Source organism: Lagopus muta, chromosome 8 (assembly GCF_023343835.1).
Source record: "Lagopus muta isolate bLagMut1 chromosome 8, bLagMut1 primary, whole genome shotgun sequence".
NCBI lineage: Eukaryota > Metazoa > Chordata > Aves > Galliformes > Phasianidae > Lagopus > Lagopus muta.
In genome coordinates, this window is record NC_064440.1 from 9,966,480 (window position 1) to 9,989,079 (window position 22,600).

Genomic DNA, 22,600 nt, shown 5'->3' on the forward strand with positions numbered 1-22,600 from the left:
CTTACTGTAAGCACTCATCACAGCTACATGCAGCCAATGAAGTGCATTCTGAACTTGTGAGTTCAGAGCAATTAAAAATGCTCTGTGCTAATTAATAGCCTTGGCACAGACACTGGGGCTAGGAGCAGCTCTGAGAGCCTGACTGCAGGCACCACTCTACATGCTCACCCTTTACCAAAACCAGCTTGCTAATGTGCTTTGTGGCATCAGCACAAACGCATCTCGTCGACACAGGCCTGCAGCAGGAGCACTGCTAATGCAAGAGAACAGTGCTACTGTGGAGCCAACACTGCAGTTCTGCAGTGTGCACACAGGATCTGCAGCCTCGTTATCAGAGGGCCCAGACCTGGCTGCTGCCTCATCCAACATTCAGAACATCCTTCCTGCACAGGGTTTTGCCTTGAAATGGACTTTTTTTTTCTGTTCAGTGTTGCACTGCAGTTCAGCATGTTTTTAGTCATTTTTGATAGCTTAAACTTCATTTACAATCATGCACATTTTGTTCACACTCCTCAATACAGCCTCCTAATGAGAACCTAACAAGTTGTGCTTGACAATGATGGGAAAACACTTGGTGAGAGCCATGCGGAGGATGTCTCAGGGCACTGAACTCATCTGTACTACTCTGCTTGATACATTTGGACTTTGTTAACTCAGATACTGAGTGTTTCAGCTAGCTGAGCCTCCTTCATGCAGAATCACTCAGCCAGCTCTGCCCAAAGCTTCCTGCACAGAGATACAGAGCAGCCAACTTTGTCCAGCTTCCTTCAGTGAAGGGAGCAGAAGGATCCACCGCTGATTTCTTAAGAGCAGCTTTCTGAAAGCAGCTCAGGTCGCAGAAGCATGCTGGTAGGTCTGGGGAGCAGACAGGAGCTGACTGTTAGCATGAATAGCAAAAACCCACCGACACCTGCTCTATGCTCAGGGCAACCAGAGCATGGACTCCCAGCTCAGTGCTTTCTGCCATGCATTTTCCTCAACACAAAACTTGGATGGAAGAGACTGGAAAATTTTTTTTTGCGGAAAGACTGAGGAGCACACTGGGATACAGAACCAGAACAGCAGGGCTACCTGTGAGTAAAATTAATGCAAGTTTGCTGCAGCCCTCAGCCTTTCATGTGCTGCTGATGAGATGCACAGGGGTAGCAGGGCTGATTTACAGTCAGAACTAAAAACCTCACTCTGATCCAATTTCTGGCTGCTCAGTAGCCAGGGGACAACCCATCAGACAGTGATGATGTGTCACTGTCAGATTCCTGTTTGACTGGGAAGCCAAAGAACATTTCTGCTGTATAGCACAATACGTAGGTGCCATCTCCCAGTAACAACTTAGAACAAGGCCATCCCAAACTCCTCCTTGATTCCACCAAAATTAAGTGCCCTGGTTCATTTCTTTCAGTCCTTAAGGAAAAATCTTAGGAAAAAAAAGTGAGGGAAGAAGCAAGGAGGCTGATATGTCTTAATTGCATATCCATTCGTCACTGCACAGCCACTACCCTCAATACAAGATACCTCATTAAAATCACCCTCAGTAAGGTCTATTTCTGGGTGTTCTCTGTGTAACCTTTGTGGGTCAGGCTTCACCGGAGAGTAACCTTTTCCAGCTGACAAAAATAATCTCCAGCAAAGAGAAAGTTTCACTGCTGAACAGAGAAGCAAACCGGAAATCAGCTCCCAGCAAAGTATTTATTAAAAAAATACACTTGGTGAACCCTGTTGAGTCCTGCAAATTGAGGCCATTTGGCAAGTTAATAGCATTGGCAACTGCTGCCCTTGCAAACCATAAAAAGAGAGCATTTCACTCCTATTATTTCTCACTGCAGCCAACATCTTGTTGTTGTTTAAGAACACCTACTTTGTGTTTTTACAAAAATTAGCAATACAATGAATTTGCTCAGCACCAAGTCCTTCCCCTTAAAAGTGACTGATCTAAGAAAAATAAACAACTCCTCCTCATCATTTAAGTCTCTTAGTGATGCTTTATTATATACAACACCAGGTTCTGACAGTTAATTCATTTGTAGTCTCTGTGGAAGCAGCAATCTCAACCACAAAACAACACAAATACATTTTTGTAAGTTGGTCTCTAATTCTTAAAGCTACCAATGTGTTTGTGTACAAGAATTAAGGTGAGAGGTGTGTGTAATGAGCCTCTGCTATTTACAGATAATCAGAACTACACAAAAAGACAAAAATAAAGCAAAAAAACCCCAAACCAACACATTTTCTCCCCCAGAAACCTCAAACCAACCACCAAACTACCTCTTTGTTGTGCTCACGAGAGCTCATCCACGTCCTTTTTGTGCTGGGGAGCCCAGAACTAAATACAACACTCCAGTATTGCCTCATTAGTGCTGAGCAGAGGGGGTGAATCAGCTGCTGTGACCTTGTGGTAAAGCTCTGCCTAAAGTGTTCTAGATCACATATCTATGGGTTCTGTGTTCCCATCTCTGAACCGTTTCTACAGCTGTAGAAAAGACCTAACCTAAGCTTGGGTGGTCCTGTGCGGAGCTATGAATTGGATGCAGCAACAGTCATGCATCCCTTCCAGCTCTGGAGATTCTAGGATTCTTGAAGGAGCATCACCCAAGAAAAGCTAACAACTTGATGGTCACATCACCAAACTACATCTGAAAGGCACATTAAATCCTAGGGAAGGGCATGGAGCAAGAGAAAACCATGTGAAGTTTACTTAGAGCAATGTGATGGCCATCAATTTGACATGGGGCTTTGCATATGCTTGAAAAGAAATTCCACGTAGGACTGCAAAGGCTTTTCCAGACAGCAGTCTGGGTCAGATTCAAGGTACCTTCCTGAAGAAAATCCAGATGTTCCTATTTCACTGAAAAATGCACACATAGCTTCACTCAGCCTTCAAGCTTCAATCACTTTTTTTTTTTTTCTCCATTTAATTCAGCTTGAGTCACGCAGCAAAACCATCTCCAACTGAGAAGACACTTTATTTACTGGAGCTTCATTGCCCTCTGCGATTCTGACAACTAATCAACAACCAACTGGTTCTGTTTTGCACAGTTTCCAGTGCTATACTAGGAGAAGGTTAAAATTTAATGCATTGGCAAAGTCAAATCTCAATTATCCAGGGTAACAGAGTGGAGAGAGCTCACAAAGTAAGAAATGCAGATAAAACACATTCAGATAAGCTGTATGAACAAAAAGTGAGGGTAAAAGAAAAAAGAAAGAAACGTCATCCTAGATGAAAAGTGATCCCAAACACTCCTCTCCCATTTTCTGGATTATGCCAACCAGCTATAAAAGGAAACCTGGAGTTGCTGATGGTACCCAGTATTCCAAAGGCTGCCCTATAGAAATAGCACAGAGACAGACCCCACAAGTCCTCTCAAAACATCTCTAGAATGCTTGTGCAACATTATTACTGCTCCTCAAACCCCTCATGCTAGCCCCTAAGACACAATACATACTGGCATGGTACTTCACTTCAGCACATTGTATCATTCCCTTCTTCCTTTTATTTTAGGGATTTTGAACATCAGGGAAGATGTAGTGACAATTAAACATTAGGCCCACAAGAGTCTACTGGAGGACTGGGCCAGGTACTATGCAGCACAGATGCTAGCAGCCTGCCCCAGGTGCTGGCCCTTAGCACCACGAACAAGGATCAGTTTTCACCTATGATGTACCCAGGGAACACCAGGACAAAGATGAGGTCCCAGGCACAAACTGGGACAAGCAACAGTAGTTTTCTGCGACTGGCACCTCTGTCCCCAGTTAGCAATAAGGAGCTGCCCTTATAGCTGCTTCCTGCCCTTAATGAGTTATTACAGTGCACACTGAAATGCCACAAGGGAGCAATGGGAATGTGAAATCACGGACATCATTCTCTGCGAGTGTCAAGTCCACAAAAGCAGATTTTCATCTGGCACTTTCAGGAGTTCTGATTCACATTTTCAGTCCTTAAAATATTTCACAGGCACCAGGGATAACCTTTTTGCTTTACTCCATCACCCTGAAAATAGGTGCTGAGTTCCCCATCTTTTCTGTGTGGATGCAGCACTCCTCTCTTCTGGAGCTAAATCACTGTGAAGCTCTGTTCAGTATCATTAAAGCATCATTCAGCTCAGTCCAAAGTTATCTGCATTGCAGCAGATTGATGGTTCTCCTATAAATACTAAATAATTTGGACTGGAAAGCACAGAAAAGCCAGATCTCATTTTAATTTGGATGTAAGATATGTATCAGTGGCCTTTGCCTAAAGGTCTGTCACTCCAGCTGAAAGCTTTACAGAGCTTTCTGACAAAGGTCAGAATACTAAACATTCTGTTTTAAATTCTAATAGGAGGTGAGAGATACATTTCTTAGTATAAATATTTATATATAAACATTTTATATACACATATATACACACACCCCTAGTCCTAAAATATCTCAGCATATGTGTAAGTGTAACAAATACTGTCACAGAGTCACAAGTGAATGGAGTAACATAATGTGAGTCTGCAGTGACCTGAGATGTGGATCTGAATAGAAAAAGAAAATTACTTGATATAAAAGGGGGGCTGGCAATTTTAGTGGTGCTCCTTCTGCACTGAAATAAGCAAGTTAAGACTAATTGGCAATGTAAGCTCCAAGAGGTCTTGAGATTGAGAAGATGGTAAACAAAAAGTAACCTATCAAATTTAGCACATTATCACTGTAGAAAACCAGAAAAAAATAGAATGGTTTGTACTGTTCTGTTACACTAATAATCATTTCACAGAAAAGAGATTTAAAATATTCATTGGCTACTTTTCCCTGCAACCAACGAAGAGCAGGCTCGTTGCACTCAGTTTGTGTGCATGCTTTATACTTTGCACAAAGGTGTTTCCACATTTACAAAGAGCACATCTGCCACAACAGAAGCCGTGCATTACTGGCAACACTAATGCTGTCTTATGAGTCCAGTGAGTGAGAAGTCCAGAAGTGGTTTCAGTTAATAGTAACCTGGCTTGCACACACGTAAACTCATATAGCACTATAACCATGCAGTGCAAGAACGCATCAGGTTGGTTCTTCAAGGTAGCCCTTTAGTCTTCCATCATGCAAACTTTGCTTTCACAGCCCATTCACACAAACAGGGACAGGCTGACCTTTGCTCAGCACCACCTGCAAACACAGTGAGAGCTGCTTTGCCCTTTCAACCCGACAGTTCCATACTTACTGCACTCAGTCTTTGCTTTAAACACACCCTTGAAGAGGACAAAACTTAATGCCTCGAAGTGATGCAGCTAAAAAACTGAAAACTTTCCACAGGAAGCTGAGAGAGAGAGTAACCCCTAAAGCTCATTATTTCATATGGAAGCATTTGATTATCAAGTTGCAACTTACTCTAAACTGGTTGAGATCCATGAATTGGGAGCACAAGGGCAATTTTCAGCCAATAACTGGAAGGAACTGGAGTTGAGATGGGAGGGATTAAGTCCCTTTCCCTTTTCTTTTACAACCTTCCAGAAACCTTCTTTCTGAATTGTACCCCTCCTATCTCTCCACAAGCACATCCAGCAGGGCTCCTGAGGAGCCCCAAACCACTCATGTCTAATTCTCTAAAACAAAAGCAAAATAAGGAGCTGCCTGATTAAGCATCAAGGAACTGTTTTTGTGTCTTTTTTCCCCCTTTCATTCTGAAAAACACCTTCAGTTTCATGGAACCATATTGACAACTGCTTATCTCAAAGGTTACCTGTGACCAGCAGGGCTGCCCATCTGATAGGGAAGAATTTCTCGCATACTGGGAAGCTAAGTCACTGTGCTATAAAAGCAAATTAATACGACTTAGTTGAGTGCCAGAGCTATCTTCTCCCTTTGGAGAACTTCACCAAAATTAAGCGCCTGTGCCGAGTCTGCATGCCTCTGAAACAGCAGAGGAAACTAGAAGAGGTGATTCTGCTAGCTGCAGTAATACATCAAGAACCACCAGCATACTCAGAGATAAGCAGATACCTGGAAATGGCATGTACCTTCAAAGATATCTAATATGAAGGGAAGGGGAAAACGTGTGGCATTTTCTCATCTTCTTCTCATTCACCTAACTTATAAGAAGCTTGATTCAAAACTTCACTAGAAATATTTTTAAAAGCTTTAAAAACAAAGCATGTGTGTGATGCATGCAAAACAATCCTGAAAGGTGAAGCTATGCCAATATCCTGAGTCAAAATTTAGATGTAGAGTTATTATGGACAAAATTTATTCCATCAAAATTTGCTTTCTTCCTCTGGGGGGTGATTCCTCCTACACTACTGTATCAATTTCACTTCTGAAGTGCTGCATTAATGGTCCAGGCTCTCTGTGCCCATTGCCCTATAAAAGATCACATTTTGTTATGTGGACCATAAAATGCTGCAGAGGAAAATAAATTTGTTTCTTTTTTGTTCCCCTGCCTGCTTTGGTGCCTGCATTAACATAGTAACTCTTTAAATAAATTCTGCATACTGTTTTGCTTCCAATTTATAAAGACACATAAGATAGTGCCCCAAGCAGTTATATTCGGAACCAGTTCTTTACTCTTACAAAGCCTGAGGACAAGAGGGGAACTAATTTGCCATTTCATAAGCTCTAGGGCTCATTAAACTCAACCACATGCAGAAGTGTGTACTCACACGGTGCGTAGAACATGACAAGGGTGTGCTTCTTCTTCTTCAAGGACTCCCTGAAGTCTTCTCCAGCAAGATGGATAACACTGCTCTGTTTTTCTTCCCATGCAGGCTCAGGTGGAGGTGGTGCTTCAGGACTAGAAAAGAAGTGAAATCAGTTTGAAAATGTTTTTGGAAACACGTGAACAAGGCATCACATCCTGGTCACAGCTACCCTGAGAGACCAAGGCAAAACAATCCATCATGGTGTCTGCGCATTATGAAAACATGCTCAATATTTCCAACATCAAGTAACAAGAAGATGCTTATTATTTTCTGTAACTCAATAAAAATAAAATTTAAGTGATCTTATTGAAGCATACGAATAGGTATGCAGAACAAAGATCTTCTATATTACATCCAACATCTGGCTGCAAAGAACATTGCTTCTAATATCACTGTGGGCATGAATTGAGAACAGCAAGCAGATGGAATCAAAAGGCAACCAATATAGGACAGCATCTTCCATTCAAACTTCCTTTTTGTTCTCTTTATTGCCATCACGCAAACTTCTATAAAGAATTTCATGACCCTCTCTTGAATTCAGATATTAAAGCCAGGATGCAATAATCAGTATCAATCCACTTGGAAGGCTGGGGGTGACTGAACTGGAATATTTTACCTTGATAAAGAGAATGTCATGTTTCAATTATGACTGCACATACTGACTAGATCAGAGCAATCCTGCATATCTAGAGCACCTCTAACAAAACTTCTGCTATTCACCAGCTCACAGACTTCTCTCAGACTCATTAAATTCATTCCTGCTGTATTCTTAAATAGTGATTACTTATATAAAATCATCAGAATGGAGCCACGGCATGAAGACCTTCATATGTCGCCTTGGTAATAAATTAGATTTTTTAGACTTTCCTGTCACTTTGAATGACACATTAAGTTGTATCAGGTGCATAAAAACTACGTGGAGAAAAATCTCAATTTTTAAAGTTCTTCTCAAGGTCACTTGATGGACATCCATTTTATTTCCATCGATATCGATTTGCCAGCTGCTAGCAACAGAATTAGGCCAGCTGATCTGAGCTTTCACACGAACACTCTTAGTGTGAGCTATCATCGATTACAGTTACAGTCAGAGGTGCGAGTTCATCTCACATGGACCTCCCCATGGTGACCAGAAATAAGCTACGCAAATACTGCTAACAACAGTGTGGCAGCACGGACTACAAGCCCAACAAAGACTGGGAAATGGAGCTGAAACCCATGCTGTCCCAGACAGACCACTAAGCAGGACAGGTTTCCACAAGCTGTAATTTTATCTCTAGCCTGTACCCCACACGCATCCTTATTCCTACCAACTTCAGAGCAGCTATAACAATTTGATCCCACACAAGCAGATAAGGATGTTATTCTACTGCACCTCTCTTTGGGAAAGCATCTAGCAGTTAGACTAGGAGACAAGGAGGCTGTATTGCCCCTGTGTGAACTGGTAGATAAAAGCATTCTAGCAACACAGCTGGATCTGGGAGGGATGAGCACCCTCTTCCTCAGAGCTTATTCACCTGCTGATACGAACAGGCAGCATCAACCTGAGTACTTAATACAACAAAAACCACATCATACTCAAAATCCTCCAACAAACTGATGAAACTAGGCCAGAGATTTAACATCCACTATTGACACAGCAGGCTGTGTAAGCAAGGAGGCCAAGAGTACTGTCTGTGAATGTACAGTGTAGATAAAACTGCTCAACACGCAGCAAAGACGCTGCCAGGCTAAACCTGTTACCTGATCTGAAGTACTCAGATACAAACACCCTCCCCTAATCAAATATGAGTCGGAAAAATTAAAATTATACTCCTCACACCATCTGCACTTAATGATTAAATGATTTTAAAGCTTCACAAGACACAGATGTTTTCCAATGAGTGTGGAAATGCTTTATACTGCAGTGCTTAAATAAACACATTTTATTCTAAAATATTTTGAGATTGTATGAATAACTTTCTTCTTTGAAATGAAATTATTTTCAACATACATCAACTTATGCATATTTTAGCACATCACTCGAAGAAAGCGGGGAGGTGCAGACAGGTGGGTGCTGCTTCTGTTGGTCTGGCTTTCCTTCAGCCCCACGCAGCGGGCAGTGCAGGCACTGGCTCTGAAAAGCTGGAAGGAGAAAAGTGCAACTACAGAGCTTCAGTTACTTAGTGAAGTCTGCTGCTTGGTCTAAAGAGGGAACAGCAAAAATTCTGTTTATTTTCAGAACCACTGCTATTCCTTCTCTGGAGAGAGGCTTAGTGTACATTTGAAAAATATTTACTTGGGGAAAGAATTACCAGGACAACAATGAATAACCCCGCAGCAAATAAAGGATTTGGTGTATTAGAGATCACAATTAACATACATGTTTGTATGGCTTTGAATACTGGAATTCAATTTGCTTCTGTTAGCAAGGGATTTAGGCAGCTGATGAAGCCAGATTTAAGATTTGCTCCCTCAGAAAAGCAGACTTCAGGAGGCAGTAGACAGAACTTACTTTTGCAGCCAATCGATGATCTTCTTTTTTGTTCTGAGGTGTGGCAGAGTGTATTTTTCTTCTCCATCCTTAAAGTACTTCACAGTAGGAAACCCTGAGATGTGGTATCTTTCTGCCAGTGCTTTGTTGACGGTAGCATCTACTGCTGCAAGGACACCTGGGCTCTACAACATAAACAAACAGCTATAAATCAAAGGAAAACACACACACATCTTTGGCAAGAAGCAGTGGATTTGGGCACAATTAATTACTGAGTCTAGCTGCCTTGCTTTCTCAGGTCCTCAGTGAAGATACAAAGAAAGGCACAGGCCTGATGGAAAGCCAGAAAGGGACATCTTACAGACTAAATGTAACTAGTATATTATTACTCATTCTCTTTCCCCCTTCTGACAAGATTTCCTATAGACAATTCTTTCTGTAGTGCTTAAGAGTTGCTCCAAGGAAGACCATTTCCTCCCACAAGTCCATTTCTCCCAGCAAAAATAAATTGTTAAAGACATATTTGAAGGCAAATTGATCTCTTCCTGACTTGTGGGTAACTTTACATGGATGACCTTGACAATTATGGGAGAACAGACATTTGTTGGATGTGACTGATCTGCTCTTTGTTCTGCACATCTCCCTGTCCTCCAACAGTGACTCCAGATGTCTACAATGGAGATGTCTGAAGTTTGGGGAGATGAATCCTATTTCTGCATGGTGTACACAGAGCAAGGCTGGATCAATACCACTAATACTTACACTGTCAAGACTCTCCTCTCCAGCTATGCTGATGGAGCACTTAAGATGACGCTAATGGAGTGATGCAACCATAAAAGCAGGATGTATGAAAGAGGGATCAACCCCCTTTGTTGGTTTTTTTTTTCAAATCTAATTCATAAATAAAAGTCTGTTTCTTCACATTCAATGCCTTTAAATAAAGCAAAAAAAATCCTTTTTGGATTTGATCATATTATGTACAAGCCCTGCAGCAGAATACATAAACGTTTTTCGATTTTGTTTTCGTTCAAGACAGAATGTTCTTTCTAAGACTTTGGCAGGCCTCATGCATTAGCGATGAGACTGTTCTTTGGAAGCACATTTTGAAGGGTCCTGTGGGAGGATGAGAACAGCTGAATTTGTTGTAGGGAGAAAAGTCACTTTTATTAGTCCAGTTATTTATTACTGATTATTTGAAGGATATAATAAAGGAAATTAGCTTACATCACTGCCTGCATGGAGAAACTCTGCAGCCTTCTCATATTCTGGCTTCATTTTCTTACAGTGCCCACACCCTGCCAAGAAAAAAAAAAAAAAAACCAACAAAAAAGTTAACTTGTACACACCATGGTTATTTGCTGACCCATCCAGCCATTACCACAATCCAAGCCCATGTGGTAGGGTGGTAGAGATCTACTAAACTTCAGTATGCATTTTGCTTTATTAGTAAAGGCTTACTATGATTTAGGATGTTTACAAAGCAGTCACAACAATTTGAACAAGGAATTTAACCTTCTTAGAAACATTTTAGGAAACTCCACAGATTCACACCCAGACCACTTCCCTCCCTGAAGCTCTATTCGCAGTACTGCTCAAACCCATCACTTCTAGCACACTCTTGGGCATGGCATGAGCTCACCCGTTTTAGTTTCCAATTCTTTATCTGCATTTAAAAGAAACAATACAGGCTCTCACATGACTTCCTGACTTTAAGCAGAGGCTTATGCTAGCACAGCTTAATAGAGTTGTGTAATTTGAACTAAACTGCATTGATAATAAGCCATACTTTACACTGGTGTGGTGTGTCCCTCTAGCAAGGATTTGCACTGATTTAATCACGTCAGCATAATTACACCACCACATATGTTCTCAACATAAGTAGGCCTGTAAAACCAAGATAATGGTGCTTCTTTGCTCGTGCAAATTCTCCAGAGAGATCTGTCATTACTTCACTGCTTAGAGCTGACATAATAATAAAGTAAAAAGAATGAACGAATGAGAAAAACAGATTTAAAATAAACTATCTGGGTGCAAATTAAAATGCTTTCACCTGGTACAGCTGCTTCCATGCAAATTGAGCTCTTTGGGATCAGGTGAGAGTCCTGTGGTGACAAGGGATGCTGAGACTTGAGGGGGGAGCAGCAGGATCGATGCAGTCTTGGTGCACCAACTGTAGATGCAGAGCTACCACCAGGTGCACTGCACGACCCTTCAGTCACGCTGTTGCCTGCCCTGGCACAATGCAACTCCTGCAAGACCTCACCATACTGCAGCACAGCCTGCTTCTCTTTCTTCAGCTGTTATTGTTGGAACACACACTTGAAAGTTAAGACTTTACTGAGCCTCCGAAAGTTGTAACAGCAAATACAGCTAGAAATCTGTTACAGGATGGCTTCAGAAACAGCAGCTCCTGAGGCATCCAGGCAAAAAGGGCTGGGGTTATTTTTACACCACTGTCTAAAAGAGAATCAAGCCAGGATTGAATCTTCATGTCACTCTGATTCCCACTAATGGGATGCCTGACAACAACCAGACACAAACCTTACAAAGATTTGGAGGTGAATTTGGGAAGAGACTGAAAAAGGCTGCGGAAGAGTTACTGCCTCAGCACTGCTTGTCTTGGGTAAGAGCACAAAAGAGGCTGGCAAAATGATTTATTTGCCACCCACAGACAACTTGCAGGCATATGGCTTTCTGGAATGGGCTGACAGCTCCCTTTGACACCTGCCTGAATTGATTTATTTCTTCCTTTAAGAGCAGGGAACTTTATCCATTTAGTGCTCCTCTTCACTTTAAGTAAGGGGCAGCTCGAATCACAGCTCACGTACCTGGGAACTTCATTGACTTCGCTCAAATCATTTGTTTGGGGAAAAAAAGAAAAGATTTTTCTGCAGAGGTAAGTTCATCTTGGCAGGTGTTACACTGTGTTAGCTAAAGCCTGATCAAATAGTGCTCTAAATACTGGATCCACACATCATCTGTTATATTCCATAGTTGTAAATACTAGATCTGACCAACTAAAAGCATCAAACAACTTCAGTTTCCACATACCTATGCAGAGAAAAAAGGAACTGAGCTAGGCATACTTTGCCCAGGTATGTATAAAAAAAAAACCAAACAATTCAAAGCATATGAAATTTGTGTAAATAAAATTTTGGATATATTCATACTAATAAGTTTCAGCATTCTGGGTTCTTCAAAATATCACACAGATACAGCACTACAGACTTAGAATCACAGAACTGTTTGAGTTAGAAAGGACCTTCAAAGGCCATTTAGTTCAACACCCCTGCCACGAGCAGGGACACTTAAAGCTCCATCAGGGCACTTAGAGCTAGTTAACTCACACTTAGCATAAAGGGAAGGCAGGTTCAGGTCTTTAAAGGCATTTAAATGCAAGCTGAAGTCCTCAAATCTTTATCATGCAACGCCTGTCCTAGCCCTGGCAGAGGACAGTAGGAAGTGCCAGTTTAGGGAAAAAAAAAACCTGAAGATGGGACAAGAAATCTCAAGAGCTTCTCCCATGACAAATGATGTTTATCTGGCCACCTTTATAAGAATTTTGCTATTGCATGCCACAGCCTGTTCCCATCTACCAGGGCAGAGGGTGGAGAGACAAGTCAGAAGTCAGATCCGCACACCGCAAACCCATTCATCTCTCCTACAATTATTTATCCTACCTTTCAATAGTCCTGTGAGGATTGCCATTAAATTCAAGGCCAATGAAAAAGTCGTTTAAATGAATACCAAGGTCACCATCTCTCCTGTGACTGCCGTGTTAGGCTCTTCCGCAGCAGTTGTATCCCCCTGCACTAAGCTTCTCCAGTTCTAGAAATTTTCTGTCAATAAAATGAATGGGAAAACAATAACAACCCCACAGGCTCTCAGCCCAGATGTTTCAGTGTGCTGCATAAAGCCTCATTCTGCTCCAGCAGAAGAAAAGGACAGGTTCCCTCCGTCCTGTGGGTGAGTGCCTGCTTCTGCAGGTGGGCTGTGGGGCCTGGGCACCTCAGATGCCCTCCAAGTATATCATGTGGCTCAATGTCCACAGAGATCCAGGGTCCGAGGTGCTCAAATGGCAAAGAGCATGCGGTGTAAGTCTAAAGGAAGAGTGTTACAAGACAAGGAGGTAAAGCTTACAAAAATCAGTGCTAGGACTTCTGGTACAAGATAGGCTCTTGTTAACCAGCTAAAAGAGATGCTTAAATGAAGTGAGAATTCTGTTTTCCCACTTTATTTATAATCTATCTTTATGTTTGTCACATAGCTTGGCAGATAAACAGCTCCTTCCTTTAGTGCAACTGTCACAGCTCACCTGGACCCTTCCAACAAGGGCCACTGTGGGTTCCTCCATTCAAACAGGGCAACTTCCCTCCCGAACTCTGCTACAGGACAGCACTCAGCCAGCATTCTGTCCCTTCCAGAGCATGATCATACTCCTGCAAAGAGGGATGGCCAAGCATGGACAGAGTGATGCTGACGTGTGGCACACTGATGATAGGAAATGCACCAAACAATTTCTTTCCCAAGTATCTGTATTCACTTATAGCAGCCTGTTTGGTATTGCTGCAGACACCACTCAGAGTGCATTTGCTGCAAACTCTTACAAAAGGAAATAACAAACACTCCCATTGCTATCACCTAGTTTTGCCTGCAGAGGACAGGCAGAAAAGCAGCCAAGCATCCTCAGCTAAGCTCCCGCATGTGCTATCTTAGTGCTGGCTCCAGAACATAAAACTGTTTCTCTGTTATTTATTGTTTCCTTCTTTCAGGTTATTACAGTTATACAATTAAACACTAGATTTTGGTAAAATCCTTGCATTTTAACACAACCCTGACTGAGGACCAGAAATGTATGTGACAAGCAAGAGATAAAGGCCAACATCCAGGTGACTGGATAAGGAATTTCTGGCATGGAGAACCCTAGAGACTAATTAAATTGCAAATAAAGATCTTAAAGAATCATTAAATTTCTGCTATCGACGGACTGCCTGAGTGCTGTTATCGTGTCCCAGCTATTATCACACCTTGCCATCTCCACACACATTTATAGCTGCATACCAAAATATTTCCATCAACCTGATGAGAAACCAAATTTGAAGCACAAAATATGCCCTGCTCTCAGCAACTGAGTCAATAGCAGCTCAAGCTACATTCAGAGATTTACCAAGAATTTCAAGAAAAAGACAATCTAAAAAAAGAAATTCAGTGACACCTTTACTCTTCTAAGCATTTAACACAAGGAAATCTCGTGGTTTCTCTATTCTTAATCCCAGAGGAACAGTCACCTCTAAATGCCACAGAATAGCCAGCCCTGCCTTACATTTTCCCTGCTTTATGTTTGAACCCATATGATTAGAATCATTAAGGCTGGAAAAGACCACTAGGCTCATCTATAGTCCAGCCATCAGCCCATCACCACCATGTCCACTAAACACATCCCACTTGTGCATATTAAAATGGGAGCATGTATGTGGTGGGGAGGTGCTAATAATCCTGCGGGACACAGGAAGGAATACAGAAGCCCCAGCCCTCTCATTACCTATATGAGAACACAAATGGATTCTCTCCTGCCACAAGTGTCTTTACCAGGCAAAGATTTCTTAAGCAGAATGTAACAGTGTTACTCTCTGGTTTGATGTGAGACAGCTTGTAGCTCTTCTACCACTGTCAGAGAGCACAAGAACAACAGCTGCAGATTCCCTTGCATAATTTAGCTGTCTGCATTGCAGACATCTGGTGGGAAATCATCCACAAATTTGGCAGGGAGGGTTCAAACAACGATGGAAGCTTTTTCTCCCCCATAATCACAGGTACGTGTTTCAAGATGGGTTGGATCCATGTTCACTTAACAGTTGCAACAGTTCACAGAGCCTGGCTGTTTTTGACCCAGGCTATGAGAACACAGAAGAACTAGGAAGATGGAAGCATAAGGAAGTGCTTCAGTGTTTTGGGGCAGTGCTGTGTCCCACGTGCAGAGCTGCTGGCACTAAGGCAAACATCAGCCCTGCCTGAATTGCCACCAAGGGATTCTTATGGACACAGTGAGACCCCTAGGAGGGCATGGGAATTACCTGACCCTGCCTGTGCAGAAGGATGCACACAGAGCCAGCCGAGCTTCTACTACTCTGTATCTGATCACCTTGGCTATAGAGGTGAAAGCATTTGAGATCCAATTCTTGATCATCTTTTATCCATGCTGGCAGAATTATTTTCCTCAGCCTCGCTGAAACAGCTCAGCAGATTTGCTCTAGAGAGTTACAGTGCAAGATAGTAGGATTTTTTTCCTCCAAAAAGACAATCAAATCACTGCATTATTTAAGGCAAATCACATTAAGTGACAACTGAGTTCACAAGCGTACCCTCCAGGAGCCCCACCTGTGCTCAAGCCAACCCCAGCCCCAGCAGAAGGGCTATCTGCAGCCAGCAGCACACCTAGCAAAGGTAAGCTTGGGGCAGAGGAGGAAGTAACACAGTACAATCTCACACACAGGGACCAAAGGAACATAATTCTTACAACCTCCTGCATAACACATACCTCCACTGTGGTTGTGCTGGAGCACGTGTTCTTCTGACGTAAAGGCTCAGGGGAGAGGGTGGATACTCTTTTGAAGGCAAACTTCAGCCACAGGCTGCTATCTCTGCTCCATCTCACCCTCAGAGTCATTTCTTTGTATTTAACCCTACAAGGATCCCCAGAGGAGCTGGGCTTCCGGAGTTAACTTTGGAAAAATATACTCCTGTCTTCCATAGCACCAAGACATGCACAGCAAAGCCCTCTAGCTAATTGCTGTCTTTATTTAACATGAACTAACAACAAAAATATCACACTGTTCCTCATTTCCATTCCAAATCTGGCTTCAGCTTCCAGCTGTTGGAGATTACACAGCACTTACACAGGCTCTTAGCCAAAGCTATATGGTGCAATCAGTGGGAGTCAGTGTTGGGAGACAATGGTGCCTCCTACCATCCCCTCGGGAGGAAAAGAAGGTGGATCAGCTGGCATCAGGAGATAGGAATTACACTTCCTACATCAGCTTAGAGGAACATGGCCCTGTGAGTAGGTGTTGAAAATTAATCTCATATTGCAATGTGAAAGAGAGACAACAGCACAGCTGCCTGAAGGTGAAATTATTGAGAATTTATGAAAAGTACCGCCAGAAGGATTCCTTCTCAGTTGCAATATATTTACTCAATTTCAAAAAAATATCCCCCCTTCTCCATTCCAAGATGATCAACAAAATTTTATTCTAGGGAGAGAAGTCGCAGAGCTCACACCCCCACACCACCAAGGAAGATTTTATGTTCTCAACTTAGCCATGAAAACACTAAAGAGCTGAGGTTAGACAAAACAGCAATGACCACCCAGTTCAGGAAAACAGTATAGCAAATAAGAGCATAGGATGCAATTAGTACTAAAAACAAAAATAGCAAAATGGATGCAAAATTGAGATCTCCATAGGAAATGATATCCCAACACACTGAAGATTGATTGAAGGGTGTAAAGCTTTAAAGCAATGGTCAACATTAGCTTTACAGAAGTTACCTATAGAACGTTAGTTACCAAAGTTATCTACAGAAGGCAAGTATCAGGAAGGGATACTGCATACAACACGCACCTTCTGTCCAAAATGACAGCAAAAACAGTTACCTGCTGAGATGCATTCACCCAGTGAATGTAGCAGTGGTGTGCTGGAACGCTCACTAACCACAAGTGGTCAGGGCCCAGAAGATGCCTTCATCACCAGCACAACACCCCAGTTGCGAACCCAGGGTTCATTTATTAACAACTGAAAGACGGCAACACTTGCTGATTCACCAACTGAAAGGGCACAAGGAAATGAAAGGCAAGAAATCTTTCACCGCAGGTTTCTCTGTCCATTATCCACCCTGTAAAGTTAGCTCCTGCTCTGTCTTCCATAAGATAAAAAGATTTCAAGTCATTAAGTATTTAGGAAGATAAATTTGATAATGAAAACTTTGCTGGTAATGACTGAAGTGGCAGAGATATTTGTAAGGCCCTTTCCAAATGAGAACTCTGCATAATATATTAAGCTCATCCAGGCAAGGAAATTAATTTACTTCAGAAGAAATAAACCTGGTGGCTTAATTCTTATAACTAATTCTCACTGTTAACTGGTCATTACAGGTAAGCAAAGTAAACCTATAAAAATAAATTATGCCTCACTCCTATTAGAACTTAATGTAAGAGCTCTGATGCTTATCAGTATGCTGGGGTCAACTTTGCAGGACAGTCATCTAACCCACACACACAAAGAAGGACCTTAACTGGACACAAAGATCAGCTGAAATTACTAAAGCCTTTTAAAAGGTCACTCTGGCAAGAAGCACTCCCAGAGAAGGAGAGAACAAGGCGAGACACCCAGCCCCACTTAAACCATAAGGACTTCTTAGGAGAGAAAGAACGCTGCAGAAAGGAGGGAAATGGGGCAGCAAATCCCCAAACAAACTAAACGTTCCTGTCACAACACCTGACATGTTTACAGGAAGATTTTTTCTTGATTGGAATCGCCTTCATAAATGTCTTCCTACCAGAGAAAATAATTGCTTTATATCAGACACAAATGTTTAGCAATATGGGTCACAATTGTACAAATCAAAGCAAGGAACTAAACTTTTACATTTCCAGGCCAAGGCTATCATTTTCTATCACTGGATCATCCTCTTTATGACTTTACCCTGCTCAAAGAGCACAAACTGCTTCAAAAAGAATGTTCTTATACAAACAGCATGCTGCAATATCAAAAGTCTGACACAGAAGAGAAAACGGAGTCTGTCATTACCATCCTCGCCCTTTTCATTAGATATCTTATCAAGTTTTATTGCACAACCTACTTACTAGGATTTTTATGTTCTCCATACTCCTGTTTATATTAAGTGCCACTAAAAGTCATATTGATTTTTTTTTTTTTTTTAATGTTTAAGCCCCAAGAAATGTAGCTGGGATGGTTGTTAAGAAAAATAATCCATGCCAGGTTCTTCATTTAATGAATTTGCTGCATTTTCAGAACTCACGTTTAAGCATGCTCCTAAAAATCTCCACTGAAAATCATTGCTATAATTACTTTAATGAGGCAGGTCACTGCACTGAACTACTTGCACTCCCCAACATTTCTTTCGGTGATATTCACATACACAGAAGTACTACACATCAAGCACCATCCTACCACAGACTTGTATGATTTAAATATCAGTGAACTTGGAGTGTCCCAGTCCTCAACATTCTGAAACCAACAACACTCAAAAGCTGTTCACTTCACTGGAAGCCACGTATTTACCCCTTTTCTATGAAGAACGTATCTGTTAATGGAGCCTGCCAGCTGAGTGCGTACATTCAATGAACAGAAAGTTGGCACAATTTACACTTATCCAGGGAATGTGTTTATTATATATGCCATTAAAAATGCATTAAGGCAGCATTAAAAGGTAACACCTACAGGATGCAATGAGTCAGGAAACATTACACTGAAACTAAAAATGATCTCTTCACCTCAGTATCCAGACTTTCAGAAGAGCAACATTCATCATCCCAATGCCCCAGCATGACAATTCCATCTTTCAGAGACCAGGGCATCAACCTCTCCCCAGCCCACCATGCTTCACCAAACTGAGCATGGCTATGACCAACTAATGGTTCATAATGTTAACAAGAAAGTCTGTCCTGTCCAAAACTTTCTCTAATTACTGTAAGAACGAAGAGAGTATTTTCTCTAGGAGGAGCAGGAGCAAGCCCATAGCACACACCTTGACACACGCAGATCTTCTGGATGAAGCACAGCTTCATCAGTTGGATATGGCTTCTGTTAAACTCACAGCTTGCCTTATACTCTTACGAGCCTCTTGTAATCCCTTCAGACTACAGCAACATAACACAGAACTGCTTGCTTTCATTTCCTTCTGATTACAGCATTAGTGAATAACCAACACAATTCTTTTCAAAGCCCTGCCTGTACAGAAAGTGCAATTTAAAAAGCAGAGCTCATACACAAGGTTGGATTGTCAAAGCTTATAAAGACCCTTCAGGAAACTAAAGCAGCTTCCTGACCAAAGCCTACATCCTGGCAAGCTTTTGACTCCCAGCCCCCTGCCATTCCCAGGGGTAAACCATGTTCTGAAGACTCCTCAACTTCTGCTGCAATTACGAGCCTGTCACACAAAGCTGTATTCATAACTACAGACCTGGAAACAACAGCACAGGTGTGGAGAGATACTGGTGTAGACCCTACTTTTGCTGCTCATGGGAAACCACCTACGAAACTAAGCAATGGAAACCGCCAACATTTTGTCTTAGAAGTCACTCCTATGTCAGATACAGCCACATCAAATAAAAAAATAGAAGATATTTCCCTCCATTCCACATTCAGTGCTGCTATTTGGATAACCCACATGCCTTTAACCTCTATTGGTACAACTGCAATGGTTTACATTTAGAAAAACAAACATCTTTGAAATAGGAATTAGCACGGAAAAACTTGAGATCATATTTACTTATTTATTACAAGCTGCCAATGCTATGCTGCTGCTGACCTGTGCTCACAGAGCTTTTTCTTTTATTATTTTTTTTTAGGCTACACAATAAAGTAATTCCTCAGCCTTTTCAACTTGTGGTCTCACTGCTGAGGCTGCCAATAGCTGCACCAATTAGCACTAGCTGCAGTGGTAGCTTGCTTTCATGGAGACCTTTCATAAGGAACCAGTGGGGGTCTAAAAGGGAGACTTATTTATAGTTGTAAAACCCAGTTTGTTGTTTTTTTTTTTTTTTAAAGCAGGCTTGATTTTGTGTGCACGTTTTGGTTTTTGCTTTACTTTAAATATAAAGTGAGCAATAAACTCCCATGTCCTAATCTCACCACACGCAGCAGGGAGAAAGAAACCCAACTCCCACTGACACCAATGACAGTGCTCTGCCACGGAGAGATCCAAGCCTGCTGTTTGGTTTGAAGCTGGAGGCCTTCATCTTGTTCTGGGCTAATCGGTTGGCATTCTTAGTAATGAGTCCCCAAAGTAGCTTAAAACTTTGGAGTTTAATGTATGGGAAGGAGGAGGGAAGGGAAGGAGGGTGTGAAGAGGTGTTTTTCCAAATCTAAATAGATAAAACAGCTTCCAGCACAATTAAAAACGGGCACAGCTGAATAGTTGGCTTTGGAGAACACTAACAGTGTAATTTATCAGGCTGGTTTATAAAAGGAGAGAAAATATCTAAGGACAGAAAAGGAATTTCTCAGATATTTCAACAACACATCAAAACTGTAATGCTTTTTATCAAGATTTATTCTTCCCTCCCTTTTACTAGGAGGGAGCAATAGGAGGTAATGGCACGGCTGCATCTCCAAAGCAGTTTCCAAGAACAAATTAAGGAGCAAAGAAAAAATAAGCTGTGTGTTCCTTGCCTGCCTTCCTTATCAAGGAATGAAAACAGCAACAGCTTCAATATCCCACTAGCCATGTTTTTCCTAACTTTACACTCTGCAGCTATAACTTATACAGTGCCTAACAAGTAGTCCTATAAGGAAAACTGGGCAAAAGACAGGCTTAACATGAATTTAAGCTCCTATACAAGGAAGAAATACTGCAGAAAAGGATGCTACAAGTGTTTAATTCTTAAAATATCAATGCATACTCAAAGTAAGGCCAAACTGTCTTTTCTCCTCTCCTTTACCCCTGGCACCAGTATCAGACCACAATTGCTATTGTGGCGAAATGCTATTATGGCAAATAGCGTGTGAGAGGGAGAAAGAGCAGCCACGGGAGGCTGCCAACCCTCACCCAACAAGAGCTGCTGGTTACTGGGATCTGCACTCACTGAACGTCCCCAGGGAGGCTGCAGCTTCTGATGACATCAGGACATGGTTCCACACAGAAGGTATCCTGAACACAAACGCTTTAAAACATTAGTGGTCATTTGTGCTAACAAAACACAATGAAAAGTAACTCTCTAGCATGAAGAACAGACACTTTTGAAAACCACTGCTGAATTGGATTTAATTTCAATGCAAGATTTCAAACACCTTTCAGTAGCATTTGAATCAACTTATAAGCAACTTAGTTTGGGTTATTTTGTGCAAAATTCAGATCTTGGGTTGGGGCACAAAGATGGAAAAAATATGGAACAGGAAATTATTATTATTGTTCTTTTATTTGACAAAAACCAGTCTGAAAGACTGCAAGCTGCACTAATTTGGCAAATATTTTGGGCAGTGTTATTTTAAAACTAGCATTTGACTCAGCAGTTTGACGGGGACAACTGAAAATAAACAGGACTCTTCTGCACTGAAGTGGTTCAGGAACATTTTGAACAAGTCCCAGTGAGTCCCTGTGTCACTAAGCATTCAGAAACATTTGACTGGCAGCATCGCTTAAATTTGGAGACACTCAGCACCCAGCTGTCGTCTCAGGCATCTAAATAAACTGATCAGCATATAGCATGGATATCAAGAGGCACAGACAGACATGGAGTTCTTATTTTCACTGCTATCAGAAAGCTATGATGAGCTGTCTTTATTGAGGCTGTGGTACAGCTGTAGTACACCTTTGTTTGGTGTGATGCATCTTTTAGAGACTGAACTGTTATTACTGAATAAGGCCAATTCAAGCAACAACTCCAAAACCTCCAGGGCAAAGGGCCATTTATTTGCTCTCCATTTGTAGAGTGCTACATTGGAGATTTCAGTTTATAACCAAATTCTCTTCTGTGACAAGTAGCAACACAGAAGACCCACTTGGAAATGTCTGCAAGATCAGTCACCTTCATCAACAGTTTTGCATGACATGAGCAGCAAAGCTGAGTGAACCCTCAGGATGTCTGGATGCACCCAGGATAATCATATGCTTACCACCATAATTCTCAAGGAGGAAGGAACACAATGCTTGCCTGCTCTTCGGCAGTGACTGAGGAAACATGCCTTCAGATTCTTAGCTCCTTGAGTTGTTGCTGACCTTTGCTAAATGCTCAGCTTTGCTGAACATCCTCTTAAAATCTATACAAAGGAGTTTCAGAAGGTTAAAAGTCCTACTGTGCCCCCAATGACCTGCAAAATGAAAGCAGGACAAACTCATCCCACCTGCATTCACCCATGATTCTCAGGGCCAGCAGCAGCTACCCAAAGCAGCACATCTTCTGTTTGGTGGCTGTGCTACATCACTGCAGGAAAGGTGTAAGGCCTCTGAGAGCAAGAGGTGCAAGCTGCATTCGACAAACATTCCTGATACGTTTAACTCAGACACAGCTGCTCTAGCTGAACTTGGTTACACACCAGGTCTCATTTCACATAACGCTGCAACACTTCTAATTGGGCTACTGAGCACAGCTGATTGTGAATCATGATGGCATGGTCCTCAGGGGTGACCACTAGTAGCCACAGGCATGGAGACCCAATTGGTTGCATCCATCACAGCACCTAATTCTGCAGTTCACAGCTATTTACTATGAATACATTCGGCTCAAGTGTACCTTCAGCAC

General features: G+C 41.9%; 1 protein-coding gene across 1 annotated transcript in view; it reads right to left on the minus strand.

The window, feature by feature from the left end:
- PDIA5 (protein disulfide isomerase family A member 5) overlaps positions 1-22,600 on the minus strand; it is a 97,681-nt gene that overhangs the window by 26,847 nt on the left and 48,234 nt on the right. Inside the window, 3 exon segments of the mRNA XM_048952592.1 lie at positions 6,612-6,742; positions 9,142-9,305; positions 10,345-10,415. Coding sequence (XP_048808549.1) covers positions 6,612-6,742; positions 9,142-9,305; positions 10,345-10,415 — 366 coding nt within the window.